The following is a 19,854-nucleotide window of genomic DNA, read 5'->3' as shown; positions in this document are numbered from 1 at the left end:
AGTTTACAAATGACTACATTCTTATAGAAACAAACTTGATAGCTGCCTGTTATTACTGCTACTTACTCTCCCCCCCCACAAAATAAAACATCTCAACTTAGATTTTTCATTTTAAAGTATAGTACCTACCCTTAATACCAGCTTCTTGTATTTTTCAGACAAGTCCACCTTCACACATCTGCCCTGGAACCAAAGTGCTTTGTTTGAACAGTGCTCAACCATAGCCAAAGCATCTTCTCTGGTCTCCATCTCTATGAAAGCCTAAAAAGATAAGGATACATATAAAAGCCAAAGGAAATGTATGTAACATGCTATTACACAAACTTATTTAAACTAGAACACGACTAAGTCTCTCAACTTTGATTTCACTACTTCATGTTTCAAAATGAGTATCTCCAGTTCCTGCATACTACCAATTATACTGGTAACACTAACCAATTGCACTGATCAGTACTAGATATGCTTAGTTGTTGTATTAAGCCAAATTTTCACCGCAAAGATGTTCTGAAATTACATGGCAGGAGACTACTGCAGATCAGCTAGTCATCTTAAGACAGTGTCAATATATCCGTTTGAAATTTAATTAGATGATGCTTCCTGTTCACAAACTATGCTCAAATCAATAATTGTATCCTGTGCTAAAGATCAAGGACCTGCTCAGACTAGTTTCACTCAAAATTTCTGAAGAGATCCCAGAATGGAGTGGTGGACAGTTGCTCATCCACAAGTGCTATGATGTGGGGATTCTGCACGGATCTATTCTGTTTAACATGGATGAATTTGCCGGGCAAGATAGTGAGGTAATTTTGGCTCAAGTGTCATCAGTACACAAAAGATACAGCTTTTGCATCAAACTCAAACTGGGTAGGATATCAGTTGTGTGCTGGAAATGCAGAGATGACAGTGAACTGGTTATGGCTCAATCCATATTCTGGCTAGCTGTGGAAAGCAACTACAGAATGAAGTAGATTTGGTACCTGCTCCTGCTTCCATTACTAAGGGATAGCCACTTTGCCCAAAACGTTCGCAAAATTCAAAGATTCAGAAGTATCTGATTGCTTCTGGATCCCTAGGAGAGCATTGAGTGACCAGTGGGGTTTTTGCCTTCTCTTGGATGTGGACCTCCTTCCGGCAGGCATCTATGGTTCTTTCACTTCCTCAATGGATGAATATCACTGCTACTCTGGAAGTCCACTCAAATTTAATTCCATTCACTTAGCAGTATCAGCAAAAGGAACACAAATGTTCCAACAGAGAGCTCTAGCTTTTCCACCCACTCCGGGTGCAATTCAAGGTGATATTCGAAATAAAATGTTCTCTTTAAGGGAAATAATGTCCTCTATGATTTACATACTCATTATCTGAGAAAGCCATCTCTCACCCCTCAATCAGCTGAGACAGTCAACATAACAGCTGTTCAATTTAGAAGTCTGGAGGGACTCCTGAGAAGGTACTTTCAAGGGAAGGCTCTCAACTTTAGAATTTGATTTACTCTTTACTCAAGAGGAAGTGGGGTGACCGTAGTCCAAGGCTGATAGGCTCCCAGAATCTTACTTCCATCAAAAAGCATCTTTTTATTTTATTGTTGAGTTAGTCCTTTTTTTGTGGATGGTGTTACTTCAAAATTTTGAAGTATTTTTTGTTTTTGTACTTGTGTCTTGAGATGGAACAGACTTTTATAAATTAAAAAACTAAACCTTAATATAATAAGCTACATACTTAGCCAGAAAAACAGACAGGAAAAAGTATATTTGTAACAAGCAGCTAACATTGCTGTTGGATCTTTAGAGTCTTTTTATTTTAACTGTACAAATTTAATGAGTCAATGTATTCTGGCATCTAACTGCCTTATTAAAAAAAACACAAAAACTCCAGAGCTATTTAGATCGTGAAGACAACAAACTTTACCAGAGTTCATTGTTACCTTGAGGCAACTGCTCTCAATTAGCTGTGCACGCACGCACACATGCACGTACATTTAGGCTTGCACCCATTTAACTGAGAAAATGTTCTACTTAAGTGGTTCTCAATCTGTGGTCCGCAGACCTCTGGGGGGTCTGTAGACTTTGCCTAAAGGGGTCCATGAAAGGTTGCCATTACCATAGAACAGCGGTTTTCAACCTGTGGTGTCTAAGATTTCCAAAGGGGTCCAATATCTCCATTTGAAAAGGGGTCCACAGTTGGAAAAGGCTGAGAACTACCGGATTCTACTGCACATGCTCAGTATACAATTTACAAATAGATTTGTGAAATCAAACCCCAGCGAGTCATAATGGTAATTGCTGTATCTTTGGAAGGGGTGAGGAATATAGGGTAAAGTGGGGGATTTTTTATTGTTGCTATGTAATTATTTGTTAAAGTTTTTATAGGGAGTCTATGATTGGCTTTTGATAACTGTTTTTAATCAACCCACAGATTTTTATATATATTCAGCTAATTCAATATTGTTTCCAATATTAGTTTCATAGATCTATGATGCTTATGAGTTCCTCTACTTTTACTGGACTTGTCCCTCAAGAATATGGGTCAACAGTTTATAGTGAGGCACATGGGGCATAATGTGAAAACAACCTCTATATTTTATCATTTTCTCCAGTAGTTTCCACATCTTTACTGAAACAGGAAAAAAAGATAGCAAAACAGAGGGATCAATCTTCAAATTCAAATGTAAACTTCCTACTCTGCCTTGAACATTTCTCCCTACTTATAAAACAATTCAACAGTTTTTCAGATATTCAGACTGCATTCACTTTGGAGCTCTTACAATCCATTTAATGACATTCCCAAGCTAACATCCTGAAAGAATCTCCGGTTACTTGCAGACAGATCTATTCAACTTTCCCTTAATTGTGCATAAATCAACTAAATTATGAAAGCGTCTAGGATGAATTACCTGGCTTTTCATTCTCATCAGTATGTAATTCTTTATTTTTCCATATGGCTCAGCTAGTTTGATTACGGCATTGTCAGAATATCCTGAATGAGGTAAGTTACTGAGGTGAATCACGCGACCAGGTTCTGGCTTTGGCGGCTCAGTTTTTTGGTCAGGCTTCCCTTCTGGTTTCTAAAATTAAGAGTTAGTGAAACCTTAAAAATAAATACTACATAAAATTTACTTAAAGTTTACATACGTCAAATGACATTTATATTGAAGATTAAGTCCTTGATTTACTAGATATGTTACAATTGAAATGTACACAAAAACAAATGAAAAACTAAAACATTAAGATGACATTGTAACATTGAATATATTATACTGATTAAAAATAAGATTTTAAAATACAAAATTCAATTTACCTTTATTCTTTTATATTTATGGGATAAATGCACTCTCACTGGTTTACCAAATACCAGAGCTGGTGTTGTCATATAATATTCCACTGCAGCCTGGGCATCTTCAGTGGTGGACATTTCAATAAATGCCTGAAATTGTACAAGATTAACTTATTTCTGCATTTACTTCAGTATTACTCTGAGGAGTGAAGACTGTGTCTATGAGCTTGTGCTACTGTGTGCCTCTCTGGCAGAATAAAATGTGCTTTTTTTAAAAAGTGTAGTCGGGAAATGCAAGAGTAAAACTTTTTACAGTAGCATTAACTGGCCCTGCAGAGTTAGGTAATAATTGCTTATAGTGTATTATTTAGGTGTACACCACAAAGAATTAGTATATACTCAAGACAAATTACTGTTACTATAACTTTACACAATTAAAGTTATGAATTTAAAACCAAGTTAAATGTAATGCTGCACTGAGATAGTATTCTGCATTTAATTTCCCGAGGAGGAAAAAGAAAAGCTATTAACCCTCCTTCATCTGAGCATCCCTAGTATGACGACAACCAGTATATTCCAAGGAACATGGAGAATAATTAATTTTGTCTGGTACTCATTAATACCAGTAAAGTGTTACCAAGTGTCAATTATTTCACCAAAAGTTTTTTTTTTTTTAATAAAACAACCAAGCTTACCTCATTAATTTTGTTTAGAATCAGATGATTAGTAATTATTCCAAATGGCTCAACAAGCTGCAGCAATTGGTACCTCAGGTTTTTCCCTCTCTGAAAATCCATAATGTGAACAACTCTGCTTGTTTCCTAATAAAAGCAGAAAGAAGAAACTAGCAAATTTTATCAGTAGCATGAAATGAAATGGCGTGCAAACTAACTTACAGAGACATCATCAAAAGATTTCAGCCCCCAAGTATGACCTACAATTACTTTGGTAAAATGGTTCTTATTTTCCTATGTCCTCTCTCCAGAAGTAACTAATGCTGAATTCATCAGGGCAAGGGCAAATTTACTGTGACCCCAGCTGATGACTGTGACAGTCTAGGGATACGTCTACTTATGAATTTCTTTCTGATTTATAAACTGACTTTCCTTTTACAAAATGGCAGTTTCAATCCACTCTGAAAGACTGTCTGAGAAGATGAAACAGGCATCAAAAATCTAATGGTACAATAGAGGTGCTGCTGACAAACATTCACTTTTAAAGAGACTCTCTGCCCTAGCAATCTCATCAGGGGCCAACACAAGGAAAATCCCCACTAGAAGAACAGAAAGAGAAGGTGTCACAGATTGTTTTAAAGGTGAAATGCTCTCTATGCAAGGGAGCCATTTCATCCTCAGAAATGGAAGACAGTTGGAGGACTGGGGGCAGGAGGAATTTTGCCCTCAGAAACAGCAAGGATTCAGAAGGGGATTGTGTTCAGGTGTTTTTTGTTTTGCCTAGATCTATAAGCTCTACTGCACCATCAAAGAGTAAAGTGTGTGTATGTATAAGAAGTTCCCTGAAAAGCCTGTATTCCTTGCTTTAACTATCACGTATTCCCTAGGGAGCTGAACTGCAAACCAGAGAGACCACAGCAGGGTTGGACTCTGGGAGAACAGCTGGAGAGGGCTTGGGAGGTCTCAGCACTAGCTTCAGGGCCAAGGGCAGTTGGACTGTGGAGTCCCTTATCCCAAGGAAAGAGACCAGATGGAGAGCCTGCATCCTGGGAGTGAAATTTGGGGGCCAAATCTAGAAAGTGTCCCACATGGGATCCAAAGGTTGGGTCTAATTAACTGTGTGGTGCCCATCCACTTGGTAGATTGTGACAATACTCACAATTTGGTGCCCATTCAGAGAATTGTGACCATAATAGGTAGTGAAACAAAGATAGACTTTGTAATATTAATCCAAAAAAGTATACATTAAATATATTCTTGCCTTTTTAAAAAAAGATTTGTATAGTGGACTAAGTTGTTTGCTTCAACATCCTACATAGCAGCTTAGACCATAAAAATAAATCTACTGAAGAGCAATTTTAAAGATAGGGCTGGCAATTTTGCACCCTCTCCACCAAAAAATATGTTTGACATTCCTTGAAGCAAGTGCAAGACAATATCCCCTGTGCAAATGACATTTTAAATTAAAATGAGCTTTTATGAGCATTACAATAACCGTCGCTGAAAACAGATGGACACCACCAGCTGCACAGAAACAAATTTAAGTCTCCTACATCAATTAGCAATCTGTTTTAATGGTGATTTAACAAATAGGAAAATTAATGCATTTGTTTAAGCATTACATGGTGTACAAACAGTAATACCAAAAAGCTCAAACAATGAAAAATAATGTTCTAACGTGTAGATGATCATGTCCCTTGCTGCATCCCAACCTAAAACTAACTATATACTAGACCACTCAAATGCAATGCTCGAAGTTTCAAGGAATTTGGAAAAAAGGGTTATGAATGTTTTGGTCAGGCTTGTCTTATTTCTTCCCTCTTGTATTTCTCAGGTGCCTCTCACCAAGGTATGTACAGCAGAACCTCAGAGTTACGAACACTTGGGGAATGGAGGTTGTTCATAACTCTGAAATGTTCATAACTCTGAACAAAACGTTATGGCTGTTCTTTCAAAAGTTTACACCTGAACATTGAATTAATACAGCTTCGAAACTTTGCTATGCAAAAGAAAAATGCTGCTTTCCCTTTATTTTTTTTTTTAGTAGTTTATGTTTAAACACAGTACTGTACTGTATTTGCTTTTTCTTTTTTTTTGGTCTCTGCTGCTGCCTGACTGCATACTTCTGGTTCCAAATGAGGTGCATGGTTGACTGATCAGTTTGTAACTCTGGTGTTTGTAACTCTGAGGTTCTACTGTAACTACCAAAAGGGCCTGAGAAGAGATGGTCAATTGAACTCTCAAGTCTGAGTTGAGAGACAGCAGAACAGCACAGAAAACCTCTCGTAGAAAGGTGTTATAAACCTGTTTTTTCAAGGTTTTATGATTAGCCACCCATCAGGCATAGTATGGCTCAGGGAAATGCAAGCCATACCTCAATTCCAACCTTGAAAGACTACCTCAAAAGCAGTGTTTGTCTCCAGGTTTCTTCAACTCTACTTGTTTGCTAAAACTACTAACAAGATTTCTACCAACAGCCACGAGGCCTGTATGACTGAGTACCAATACATTTTACAAAGCCAACAAATCACAATCATAAGACTGTCACTACCAGTTTACACTGTATTCAAGTGAGCTAGATATGAAAGATTCTATAAAGACAATTTGGTCCAGTGGCCAAATTGGACTGGGAGTCAGACCTAGTGTCTATTCCTGGCTGTGCTACTGAAGTGCTGCATGATTTGGTATAGGTAAGTCACTTTTGTGGGCCTCTATTTTCTCTACCATGTGTTTGGTCAATTTAGACTGAAAGCTCTTCAGCGTGGGGTACGGTACAATGGGTATGTGTTCGTTCAGCACCCAGCACAATGGGACCCCAATCCCCAATGAGGCCTCCAAATGCTACCATAATACAAATAAAAAAATAATTCCACACTCCCCCAAAGACATGTAATTTCCCCCTTTAGAATATCTTATTAAAATGGGCAAGCTTCATATTAGTATACCTGTATATTACAGTTTTGTAAAGCAGCTTGTTAGAATAATAATAAATACTAACCATTCTGTCTTTTTGCATGTGTCGTGGTCCTTGCATGTTTCCATTTCCAGCCCCTTTACATTAGAAATTAAAAATATATAAGCAATACTTAAATGAGGTATCGTTACTGTTGACATTTCACCTTTCAAAAATGTAGTAAAAGTTAAGGATCATTTATAATGCCATAACATGAAGTTATTTTTCAAATGTTTAATTCGATCACTTTTTGAATTACTGTAACTTAAATGTGTGGATTTGATTTCTCAAATATTTTACAGTAAACCTTGAGGCACAAAAATCCATGGGTTGGGACTCAAAACTGGGGTTGTCAGAATGTGTCAAGGCCTATAGAGCTAGGTTCATCTCCCCACTTCAGGTGTTGCAACCTGGTGCACAGGGGGAACAGTACTACTCAGGTTTGGCCCAGCTGCCTCTCCATCATGACCAGGGACTAGGTGAGGCTAAATTTGAGCAAGTGGCAATGTGACCTCGTGCATGGGCTTGCAATGTGACCTGGGCCAAACCTGAGTGGCGTTGTCACCCTAAAAGTCACAATGCCCAGAGCAAGGAGCTGAGTTCAGCCCGCCACACAGGACAGGAGTGGGAAGAAAGCAGTTGATTTCACATTCTCCGTTAAATACCAGCCCCACAATGTACCTCATGATCAGCAGCAAGGACAGGCACACTCCATCTTCCATACCCCATGTCCTACCTCACCTCCCAGGTGACCCACTGTACCCCTCTCAAACAGCCAGGTGATCCCCTTTTGTCATAACATCCATCCTGGTCCCCAGATCTTTCCCAGTGTACCCCCAAATTCCTTCCCCAAGCCTCCCCACTTTAATCCCAGGCCCCCAAATACTCCCCAATTGCTGGTGAGGGAGTTCCCAGGTTTTCAATATCTGCCTGGAATATTTGGAAGCTAAACTCCAAGCTCCCAATACCCATAGCAGGGGAGGAGGCCTACTCTGGGTATGGGGGCATCTGAAGGAGTCTCAACACACCATCAAGGTTTACAAAGGAGTGCTGATCCCAAAAAGACTGAATACGGCTTTTAAATATCGATCCTGAGCATACTGTTGCAACTCTGACGTCACTTAAGGTATGCATTTACCCCAATATCCTAAGTGGAATTTAACAGTTCTGCTATAGTGAAAGATGTTTCCTATTTATTTATACATAAATGAGCTGAAACTTTTTTAAAGGGCAAAAAAAGTTATGTTATGGTCGAGATTTTAGATGCAAACCTCAGAATTTATGATCCTACAGCAACATTGATTCTACCATACTGCTTATATTGAGGAATAACTTAAAGCAAGCCTGTTAAGTAGTTAAGGCTCAAAATATAGGCTTCATTAAAAAGTATTTTACAAATAGAAATTTTCATGAAATTTCAAAGTATGAATGAAAACATTTTTCCACAGTATCTGCAAGACAGATGTACACTAGCATGATACTAGACTCTAGAGAATGACACCAAGAAACCTAGATTGTCTCATTTACTTTAATGATTCATATTACCGGAAGTGGAAAAGTAAATAGCATAATAAAAAGGGGGAGGGGTTGTTTTCACAATCTATGGTTTTAGTAACATAAGGAGTTTAAACTATTTTTAAAGTTCCTAAATTTTTTTCATCTGACAGTCCCAACTTCAAATAGAAACCCAAAATAAAACTTTTGGCAAAGTTAATGTTGCTGGGAGATTCTCCAGTTTCCTGAGCTAAGTTTTGACTATCATGCTGCAGAGTTACATGTGCCATTTAGTAAAATCTGACATTGTAGATAACCAGGAATTTGAAAAGAGTGCATTGAAAAAGATTGGTTTATTCATGTTACCTCTTGGCCCAATTGGTGGTCCAAGATGAAATGGCGGTGGTGGGGGCCCCAAAATTCCTGGTGCAGGATTTGTAGATTGCTGCAACATAGACCGATCACCCCTAGAAATGTAGATTCAACAAAGCATATCAACCTTTAAAATAAAGCTTTTCTAGGAGCTAGGTGAAAAGTTTATGTCCACATCACAAATACATTCGATACCAGACCCTTGAAGGAAAAGGAAATTTACAACTAGTTCTATAAACCTCCAAAACTGATAACAAGCTTTTCTACACAGTTTGAGCCGTTTACCCAATTTCTAGTAGCCAGAGAAATTATCCTGCAGCCAGAGGTAGGCCCAAAAGATGAAGGTGACCAACTGCTAATGAGGTCCAGGGACAACAGTGAAAAACTTCTGAGAAGGTGGAAGTTGGTGGGATTTCTATCGTTCCTGGACCCTGCCTTGGAACTTCACCTGTATCATCAGCCTCTGGTTATTAAGTGTCTGATGAACTCGGGGAAAAAACGCTGTTTACATTTTTCTATATATAGTGCTGCAACAGTAAAGTTAGGACCTACCAGGGACAGAAAGCAAATGTTGCATCACACTAGAAAACGAGCACTCTACTTCTTCCAATGGTACATACTGGGCATTTATTGCTCTGATAGATCATGAGATATGTAGTGGTATAAAAGTTTTACTAGCAATTATATGGGATGAGCTGTATAAATCACTCATGGCTACAGTATTAATATTATTACAGTTAAATATAAAAATATTACCACAGTAGTAGTAGTAATTAAAATGTACTTCTGCATCTTTATTGTATCAAGTTGTATACAGTTTAAAGAGGAATTACTTGTACTAGTAGTTTAACTAAAAGAAGCGGAAATTTGTAAGAGTTATGCTATTTTAACAGCTAATAACTATAGTATTAATTATTTAAAGATTACAAATACAATAATATATTCACCAATGAAATGCAAGCACTATCAATGATATTTTTATGTCTAGGGAAAAAGTTTACCTGAAAATGAAAAGTCTTAACACTGCCTGATCAAAACAGCAAAACTGAAAAATCTTCTCATACAGCAGTTTTTAAGTGCCTGGAATTTGCACTAGAAGTCTGACCATAACAAAGATTCAGGAAGTCAGCCTACTCCTTAGAAATATGTAGTTTGTCTCTTATTAATCACATTTTCCCCCACATTCCACAACTCTGATCATTTGCTAAATGATTTGAAATTGCTTTTCAGATCATCTACATTCTTTGATGTATGCATTCCTAGATATCTTAAAGAATGTATTAACCATTGTTACTCCACAGGTTTCATGGCAGGATTATGTCTCCAAATCTGGCAATTTTATAGCTAACATTTCAGATATTGTGTAATTTACTTTAAAGACAGATACTTTCCTAAATGATGGATTTCTTTAGTTATTTTAGGCAAAAGTTTGGGTTAGATAAATAAATATTACATGATCACCATATAAAAGCTACTTCATGATGAATTCCTTCAAGTTTTCATTCTGCAATTTATTATTCCTAATTCTCTGCACAAACTCCTCCACGGAGTACATGAAAAGTGAAGGAAACCGGGGAAATCAAGGCAGATAAAAATCAAGAGTTTTTGTAAATAAAATACTAATTTAAAAATCAAATTTTAATTTTTTTATTTACATGCTGCTAGTTTATGAGTTTGACTGTAAAATAGGAAGAAAGTAAAGTGAACGTTTTGTATTTATTTCTAACTTCAAGTCATCAAAAAAATATGTAAAATCTGAAATTCTACTAAAAAGGTTCACTGTAAATGCTCTTATTTGCTGAAAAATATAAGTCCAGGGCCTCATTAATATCCTCACTGTAAATACCACAAACTCAAAACTGATCAGCAAAAAGCCCATGCTCTATTTGCAATCAGCATCACATTTCTATACTCTGAACTTCCACAAGCCAATGGCCTGATCCTGGTTCCACTGAAGTCAATGACATGAAAATGGTGCAGGATCTAGTCCCTCAGTTCTCCTAAATCACTTAGACTCCCTAGGGTGAGATTTAATACAAAACCCAAAAGCAATCTTTAGGCTCCTATATTTGAAAATCCTGGCCCATGAATATAAAAGTTAACTTCCTTAATCTATCGGAAGTCTAAAGAGCAGCACCCATTTAAGGTAACATGGACAAGTGTCCAAATAGAACAAAACAAAAACAAAAGAAACCCACTTCGCTCTATCCTGTATCACATAATAAACTGGCCCCCTTTTGTTCTGACACTCTGAATGATTTAAGTACCCTATGAGTATTTCCAATATTTGACAAAGTTGAAAAATGCCAAATTTTCATTAGTCATTTTGTTGCATTATGTACTTCCAATATAAAAATAACTTCTATTTTGTATTGTTCATGTTTTACTTACATTCCATGTCCAGAATCACTATCAGGATTCCACTCTGGATATCTTTAAATAAAACAAAGGCCATTTATAAATAAAATACAAAACTGGGATTGCAAAAGACAGTATCTACAAAATTACTGCAAATTCACATTTTTCACAGGAAGAAGGAAAACATGAACACGTTATACAAGAAGATTTGGATAGCAGGATTGGCAGCCATAAAACCAATGACATTTGTAACACCCATAAGCACTTTAATGTTTAGAAAAAAATGATTAATTTTTTTTTCAGACTAAAGTGTATTGTACTCAAATATAACATATTAGCAATAATCTCTAATATTACAAAAAGAGGCTTGCGTCTAGACTATGTAAAACAGACTGGCTGAAAGGAGAACCTCTTGGAAGTTTGCACTACAAGCATAACTATGGAGCACTACAAGCTACAGACATTAGTGCCAAGTTGCAGACATTCAAACAGTTGTAAGGGTTTAGTAGAGTGTAAATTGTCTCTCTCTGGCAAATTTAATTACTTTTTGGCCAGGAAATGCTTATGAGGAATGGCTAAACCAAATTTAATGTATTGATCTTTACAGTGCACACCAGGCAAATTCTTTAAACCTGCTCTGTTAAATATAGTTAACAATTGTCTAGTTCTACATGCCCTCATGCAACACGAATGCTTAAGGTATTTCAAACTCATACATTTCAAGAAGCAGCTGACAACGTCGACTGTGGGTTGCTCCATTGATATGGTGGTTCCACTCCTGCAGCAAAGTAAACAGTTACAATTAATATGTGGTCAAAAAAAATATGTATATATATATATTTTTTTTTAAACAAACCATTCCCTCTGAACAGCTGTGCACCTACTCTTCTATGCAAAAGTATTTAACAAATATGTGGGTGTAGATTTTGAAGTAAGTCTGTAGTGCTTTAAAGATGAATTTTCACCTACCTTAAAACTTTTATAACCCGACAAGTTTCCAAGGGAAAACGTCCTCTGGAATCTAAGCGCTTGATCCTGGTCTCAGATAAGCAAAGCTCATCATGAGAAAATTGCTAGAATATGTCCATATATGAGCTTTTTTAAAGACTGGGAGCCCAAGGTTTTCCTTTCATAGCCTTGAGGTTTTTGCCTATCCCCACTGCTTTATACCTCAGACCTTCAAAGACCAACATGCTTACAAATACTGCATTCAGTTGTGGGCAGTTCAAATACAGGAAGATGAAAAATTGTAAAGGAAGTCAGAAAAGAGCAACAAAAATCATTAAGGGGTTAGAGGAACTGACATATAAGGAAAGATTAAAAGAAGTGAAAGTGCTTAGCTAAGCCAGGTAAGTATGTTAGGGAAAGAGAAGTGTACAAGTATTTGAAGGGTACAGACACCAGAAAGAGGAGGGATTTGTTTAGGATACCAAGAGGTATAACTAGGAGTAATGGAATTAAATTAAGCAAAATATTTAGGTTAAATACCAGAAAGAGTTTCCTAATGAAAAGAGCCCCTAGAATGTGGAAAAGACTCCAAAGTCAAGTGGTGGAATTTTCATGTGCTTGGGTCATTAAAACTAGACTTAGATGATAAAGTAAAAAACCATATTTTCCAAAGATTTACAGATCTACCAGACACTACTAGCCAAAGTCAGATACAAAAGATGAATGTTGAGGAAGGGCAGAAGGGTCTCAATCATCAGGTGCAAAGGCAACAGCCTGATAATGAACCCAGTACTTCAGTTGATGAGAAGAGGATGTTGCTGAGACTTCTAGGAGGATACCATCCCTAGATCATAACTGAGGTTCAACTTTCCATATCAGCCTCTGGCTAGAAAGCATCTGATAAATTTGAAATTATTTTGACTATGGATACTGAAAGGAAGGCGCTCTCTTCCCCTTCTTCCCTGTAGTCTTCTGACCATTAAGGGGAACTTCTGCTACTCTGCTCTGCTCTTCCCCCAACTGGTAGTTTTGGTTCTCTTCCTCCCTCATGAAGATGTCCAGTGTTCTTCTGTTGCTCACAGTTTTCATAAGCAACTATAGCATGAAACCGATATGATTTCTGAGTTCCAGGCTTGATCATGGGGTTCTAAACAAGAAGCAATGAAACTGACCAGAGCCTTATTAATTCCCCTCTGCTGCTGTCAAAGAACCCATGATCTGCAGCAGAAATATTGCAGCTACTAGTTTTGTGCAATTATATTTTCTTGAGACTATGTCAATTAGAAAATTTTCTTTTGCAACCATAAGGATTAAATATGTTTTTTAAAATATCAGCTTAAACTCTGCACAAATTGTGACCTCTCTTTTCTCCAGAAAAATCCTACTCAGTATGGACTAGTGGACTTCTCAAACCCTAAGCTTTTCCATTTTTAAGATGTTATATATAACCATGCTCCTGGGTAAAGCAATGAAGTACTTGCGGCTAACTGTACGGCCTGCAAGAACTCAGAACTCTTACAGCAAAAGAATAGAATGGTAATTCAAGTCTCCCATATAACATTGTCACTAAGATACACAAAACAGAGAGCGCAGGATGAAATTTGATCACTCACTGTTGAGGTTTTGTTTTTTGTTTTGTTTTTTTTTTTTTTAAAAAGGACACTGCTTTGTGAAGGATTCACAAGGTGTGAGCTCCCACTGTCGGCTCTGCAATTGCAAACTAATACATACATCAATGATTCTAATGCACAAACATGTAAACAAGAGCCAGTTAATTCCACTATATAACAAACATTATTTAAAAGTGGAAAGAGGCCAAATTTAGCAAAGGAAGACAGTTCCTAAGCTGTTAAGAGGTGGTGCAAACAGATTTAAATTATTTAATACAAACAACTACTCCCTCAAAACAGAAAAATGTAAACAGATTTACAATGCACTTTGAATCTGCAAAGCTTTCAAGGTTGGCTCAGCTAGAAGTAAGCGTGTAGAGCCCTGCAAATTCGTGGATATCCACTTTACATCTGCATCCATGGACCATTTTTGTGGATCATGAATGGATGCGGATCCAAATTTTCCATCTAAAGTCCTGCAAATCTGCAGATAGCCACAAATGGACCACAGATCAGATGCAGATACAAATTTTGTATCCAGGCAGGGCTCTATAAATGTGTATTTGACGTTTCCTTACAAGTTTATTCTTAAAAGGTGACAAAGTGAATTAGATATCCTCTGCGTAGTCTGACTGGGATTTTCACATAAGGGAGTTGGCCACACAACTCCCCAATGAATTTCAAATTTCTTCATGTTTTTGAAAATCCCCAATAATAAATATATTTCCAATTTAATTCTTCAAGTGAAGACTTTTTTATTAAGGTGAAGTTAGCTTGTCTAGTTAGTATTTGTGTTTTTTAATCGTTTCACTGCATTCTATTAAATTGGTTCCATTAATCTAGACTCATTAAAATATAACTCCGGCTGCTTCAAAATTAGAGGTTTCCCAATTCTGAATTTTCAGGGTATATTTACACACAGACATTTGCCTACGTGGGTGCCTGAAGTTAAGCTCTTAAATAAGTTTGGCTCTATTTTCTGAAGTTCTAAGTTCCCTGCGCTCCCACTGAAGTCAATGGCAGCTGAAGGTGCCCATAATTTTAGAAAATATAAATCAAGTCAAACTTATTTAAGAGCCTAACTTTAGACATTCATTTATTAGAGACTCTTGGCTATTACTTTTTAGAGACCCATGGTTCTAGAATGTTTTACTTTCAATTTCTTACTTGTGCTGCTCCCTCTACCACTATGGGTCTGTTTTGTTTTACCGGAGGGGGAAAGAAATCCTGTTCTGCAATGCAGGTGGTTAAAATTGATAAAGTATCTAATCAGACAATTTGGGCAGCATTTCTTTTCATAAGTAGATGTTAGAACAAGCTGTCAGTCATCAGTAAAGATTTTATACATAAAGTTAAAAGAACAACTAGTAACATATGTAGAAAAGGAGAGCAACTTCTTATATTTGTGAATCAAGTTAAGTTTATCAAAGTCTGCCAAAGGGAAAAAAATAGTATCTTCTCTACCCTCAATATACTGTTTTATTTTAGAGGAAAGAAGATCTTGATACTGTAGTAATAAACTAGAGTTGTCCCAGCTCAGGGAGAAATATTCCAACTTGCTTCCCTTAGAATTTGATCCAGATCATCTTACATTAGAGCCTATTCACAACTCAGATTTAGTGTTTATCTGTAACTCAGAATGAGAAACACAATAATGTAAGGAATCTCTAATAAACTGGAGAAAATATGGTTCCTATATCATTGCAGGAAAATACTTTCTTCTTGCAGAGGTGTTATTTCTGGATAAGAAAACAGAGCCATGAATTTGGGTTCTGGCAAAATAAAGGAACCAATTTCTAAACATGTTAAGTTATGGTGTATTGGAAGTTTAAATTAACATATGTATTATGTTACTAACAACCTCAAATAGCTTTAAGTGAGCTGAAGAATGTTTGTAAATGTAAAGTGTGGTTTTAAAGATACAGAGGGACAAATGACTTCGGGTCAATCAGTTTTCAATACACTGTCAAAATGGATAAATAATATTTTTCATGTTCTAAAAAAAGCTACATTTCACAATTGGCTTCTTTTATATGCCAGATTTCATTCCAAAACAAGCAGACTAGAGTGTAAGTGAAAATACTAAAAAGAACCTTGATAACAGGATAATTAGCTGATACCATTAACATTTAATGTCTGTAACCAAATAAGATATTGTTATAGAACTATGGTTGGTTATTTATTTTATTTGTATTAATTACAAAAATAAATAGAGGAGAAAAAATTTAATATATTATTGGAGTTATCTGAAGTAATACGATTCATAAACCTGTATTTGCCTTGTCAGGTTAGTAAATACAACATAGCAGCTAAATGCTCAAGTTATTTAGACACTTGGGTTTCTTAATTTTAGTTGCTTTACACAAAACATTGCTTTATATTATGATGTTTTCAAGAGTAGGTAATACTTCCACATCTTACTGTAAAGAAAAAGTTAGTAACAATGATATCACATTATATCAATTTTAAGGTAAATATCTATTCTTAACTTGAATAATTTTCCCCAAAGCCTTCAAATGAAAAATATAATGTAATTAATTGTGACCAGAGGGGCACAAAAAGCCAATTTCAAAATTCAATTGCCTAGTATATTGAAAATCAGCAAGAATGAATAAAACCAAAAAGCTGAAAGTAAGAGGACTCTGAAATAAATGTCTGAGCAAATAAGCCACTTTGAGTAAATTGTCACCTTGTCAGAGACTTGTACTATAAATTATGAATAAATTAAGAGGGAAGTCTGATCAAAAATAAATATACCAGAAGATCCACTCTATTTGCAAGTCAAGTAAAGAATGCTACTAGGAACACAGAGCAGGATACTGCAGCAGCAGACTGATTTTTTTCTGAGCTTCTAAAGGGACAGATGCAACATGTGACAATAAAAAGTGAGTCTGAAGTGTGCCTAAGAAAGTTGTGAAAAAAGGAGAAAAAATGACGACAAATTTCAGCCATAGTATGAGATAGAGTGTTAAAGTGAAATTAAAAGGCAAGAATGAGCTAATCTAAAATGTGAATTATACTGTTGCAAATAAGTTCCAGGGCTCTACATTAACTCTTTCCCTTTGGCCATGGACAAGGAAAAAAGCAGTATTGTGCAAGAATGTATCTTAACTACATATAAATCAGCAATCAAGACAGATGTGGAGGAGAGCTGAATCTAGCTTCCTGAATAACACAGTAGATACACTGCAAAAAACAAAATCAAAACATCAAAAAAACTGCTTAAATACCAGATGTTTGTGGTTAAGAGAATATGTAGATGTAAAATATAAATAAGATATCCCAGCAGATGATAGCTGTTTGGTCTGAAGTTAAGCAATCTGGGCAAACAGAATATATTAATGTAAAGCCCTGGTTTAAAGTTTTCATTAACAATTACTTTGTAAATAAATCAAGTGCCTTTTTCACTCAAATTTTCAGATAAATTTAAAAGTAATTAGGCTATAGAAATAGTCAAAGAAATAGGTAAAATACAGAATAGATACTACAATGTAAAGGAAAAATAGAAGCATCTGATGCATAACTCACCTTATTAGAATGAACTGGCATATCACATATAGAGCACAGATGGGGATAACCCTTCGGTAAGAATCCATGGAAGTCTTCAATATTGCTATTTGGAGGAGCACCTCTTTTTTTCTCAAAGAGAGATCTCTCAGGACCAGGACCACGACCCATTCTGTCATACTCACTTTCAAATTTATGATAGTTATGCGAAGTCTCACCATAAAAAGAGTCATCCCTACACCTTTCTCCATCTCTTAATCTGTCATCTTCATAATCCATTCTGTCATAATAACCAGATTCTTGAGAACGACTTCCATGGTCATAGTCAACCACTGGGTTAAGACTAGGACCACGATCATCAAAACTATCTCTTCTAAAGTGCCTTTTTTCTTCCCAATCATCCCTAGGTACTCTGTATGGTGGCTCCCGTGTAGATGATCTGCCATCTCTACCATAACTCAATGAAGGACCTTCTTCAGCTCTCCTCCTTTTAAGTTGTAGAAGGATTTGAGGCAAGTTTTCAGGAGTAATCTTGTCCTCGGGATAGCGACTCAGTTCATCTAAGTCTCTAGCAGACAGACCAAAGCTGGCCAAAATATTAGTGGCCTGGTCTGCATCTCCACGGTGTTGAGAAGACAAAGGGAGTGGACCTCTACTTCCAATGTTAAAAATAGATTGTAAATTATGGGAAGAGGTACTAGCAGAAGACAGTGCACTATGAGATCCTTGTTGGTTCAATGAAGAACTCATTCCAAGATTCATTAAGCTAGCAAGGCGTGCAGTACCCTGGTTCATCCTTCCAAGAGATGCTGGCATACTTAAAGACTGGGTAGCAGCAGCAAGAAGGCCTATTCCTGCAGACAGGTCACGCCCATGACCCTGTGAATCCCTACTTAGAGATGACTGCTGGAATGACTTGGACATTGTAGAACTATAGCTTGTCTACTTTATGGATCAAAATTTTAAAGATGGCTGAAAAGAAAGCTCACACTAGAAAGCTAGGTAAACTTCACTTCAAAATGGTAACGCCAAGAAAAAAGGATCAATAATGACTGTAGATCTTCTTCAAGCTGAGAAACACCAGACAATTCTGTAGAAAAACAAGCAGTTTTAGTCATAAATCCCTTTAAACAGATGCAGTTTTAAACTTATGCATCATGTTGATCTAAAAAACATTTAAGATCTCAATCTTACAAGGCTTTCATTACATAGCTTAAACAGATTTGAGATGTACTCAGAACCTACATATATTATTTCAGATAAAAAATACAATAGTTTCTCCTATACAAACTAATCTTCTCCTACAAAGTGACTCATACTGAAGATAAGTGAATTTCAGAAGCTTTGGATGTTAGAAAGCATCTCAACTTTACTAGTACACAAGCCTTGATCTTTAATGGCTTTGTGTACACCCTACATTACTATACTAAGTTCCAGAAGACCACAAAAACCACAAAGCCATGGAAACCAAGATGAATTTGGTATATATACATTTGGAAATGAAAACTATACCACTATAGAAAAGGACGAAAGGGAGTTATAAGTAACTGAAGTTTGGGAACAAGTGTCTACCATAAGAACTAGTAAATAAGACCAAACATAATATTCAACCTTTATGCAGTCAAATCAAATTACTGAAGTGAAGACAGATGTGAACAAGAAAAATAAGTTTTAATTTGGCAGAAAGTAAATAAGACCTCTTGCTCAAATTGCAGCTATATGGTTAATACCACATATGAAACGAAGCTATTCTTCTATTTACTATACCACAGCCATAACATATCAGCCTGTGCTATTAGATCTCAAGCTAAGTAAGGCCAGGTTTGGTCAGTACTTGGATGGGAGTTGTCCACGAAAAACCCTATTGCTGCAGGAAGAGGCAATAATAAGTCAATAGATAGCGCTAATCTCTCTCTCCCCCCACCTCCAATCAGTTCTGAACCAACACACTTGTTAGGAAACACTGATACTGCTGTCTTTCAGATGTGACTTAAATAGAGGCCTGACCACTGTGGTTATTAAAGGTCCGTTGGCATTTTTCACAAGAGATGAATGTTAGCTGGAATTTACCTGGGATACTAGAACTGAATAATATATTCTCTATCTAATTACATTTCTGCTGCAGTTTCAATTGGATATGGTATTCTTCACTTCCTACATTGTTTTGTAGAGTTTGAGCTCTTTTTGACAGCTGTTTTTTTTTTTCAACCCAGAGAGGCTGTACTTCAAAAAGGCTCTATGTTCATTTTTGTGGAAAGGGGAGGTAGTGTATTCCCCCCCCCCCCCCCGCTACAGACTGTTGGCATGCACAATCTAGCAGTCCAATTCCCCATATGAATGCCCTTTTCTAGTAGCAGAGGAGGATTGCTTTTGGGTCCTAGAAAGAATACGCCCTTTGAATTCCTGCAGGGCCATTCAGCTCTCTTGCATGACCACTCACCCATAAAAGCATAATGGCCTTGCAATAGAGAAAAGAGTAAGTTGTACAGCCCCAAATCATGCACCCTTCTGTCAGGGAAGGACATTTTGGGGATGAGACAAAGGAATAAAAGCAGGGGTCTTCCCCTGAAGAGATGAGTAGTGAAAAAGCTCTATGCTACTCACCAGGCCCTTGGCCTTGCAGAATTTCCTCTGTTCTCCCAACAGGAGATTTCAAAAGTACAAG

At 36.7% G+C, this 19,854-nt stretch overlaps 1 protein-coding gene across 3 annotated transcripts in view; it reads right to left on the bottom strand.

Moving 5' to 3' along the window:
- The window catches only part of MATR3 (matrin 3), a 41,719-nt gene that overhangs the window by 11,067 nt on the left and 10,798 nt on the right, over positions 1 to 19,854 (bottom strand). For all 3 annotated transcript variants that reach the window (XM_067566802.1, XM_067566804.1, XM_067566803.1), the window contains exons 2-10: positions 17,211 to 18,279; positions 11,841 to 11,902; positions 11,158 to 11,199; positions 8,761 to 8,861; positions 6,946 to 6,998; positions 3,969 to 4,094; positions 3,298 to 3,423; positions 2,894 to 3,064; positions 130 to 261 (exon numbers count right to left, since the gene is read on the bottom strand). In XM_067566802.1, coding sequence (XP_067422903.1) covers positions 130 to 261; positions 2,894 to 3,064; positions 3,298 to 3,423; positions 3,969 to 4,094; positions 6,946 to 6,998; positions 8,761 to 8,861; positions 11,158 to 11,199; positions 11,841 to 11,902; positions 17,211 to 18,113 — 1,716 coding nt within the window. In that variant the 5' untranslated portion in view covers positions 18,114 to 18,279. The remainder of the gene's footprint in view (positions 1 to 129; positions 262 to 2,893; positions 3,065 to 3,297; positions 3,424 to 3,968; positions 4,095 to 6,945; positions 6,999 to 8,760; positions 8,862 to 11,157; positions 11,200 to 11,840; positions 11,903 to 17,210; positions 18,280 to 19,854) is intronic.

The sequence above is a fragment of the Emydura macquarii genome, unplaced genomic scaffold (assembly GCF_026122565.2).
Source record: "Emydura macquarii macquarii isolate MOO-44397 ecotype Brisbane River unplaced genomic scaffold, CSIRO-AGI_Emac_v2 contig_2768, whole genome shotgun sequence".
In the NCBI taxonomy this organism is placed as follows: Eukaryota; Metazoa; Chordata; order Testudines; family Chelidae; genus Emydura; species Emydura macquarii.
Note: the sequence above shows the minus strand (reverse complement) of the source record. Positions and strands in the feature narration are given on the sequence as shown.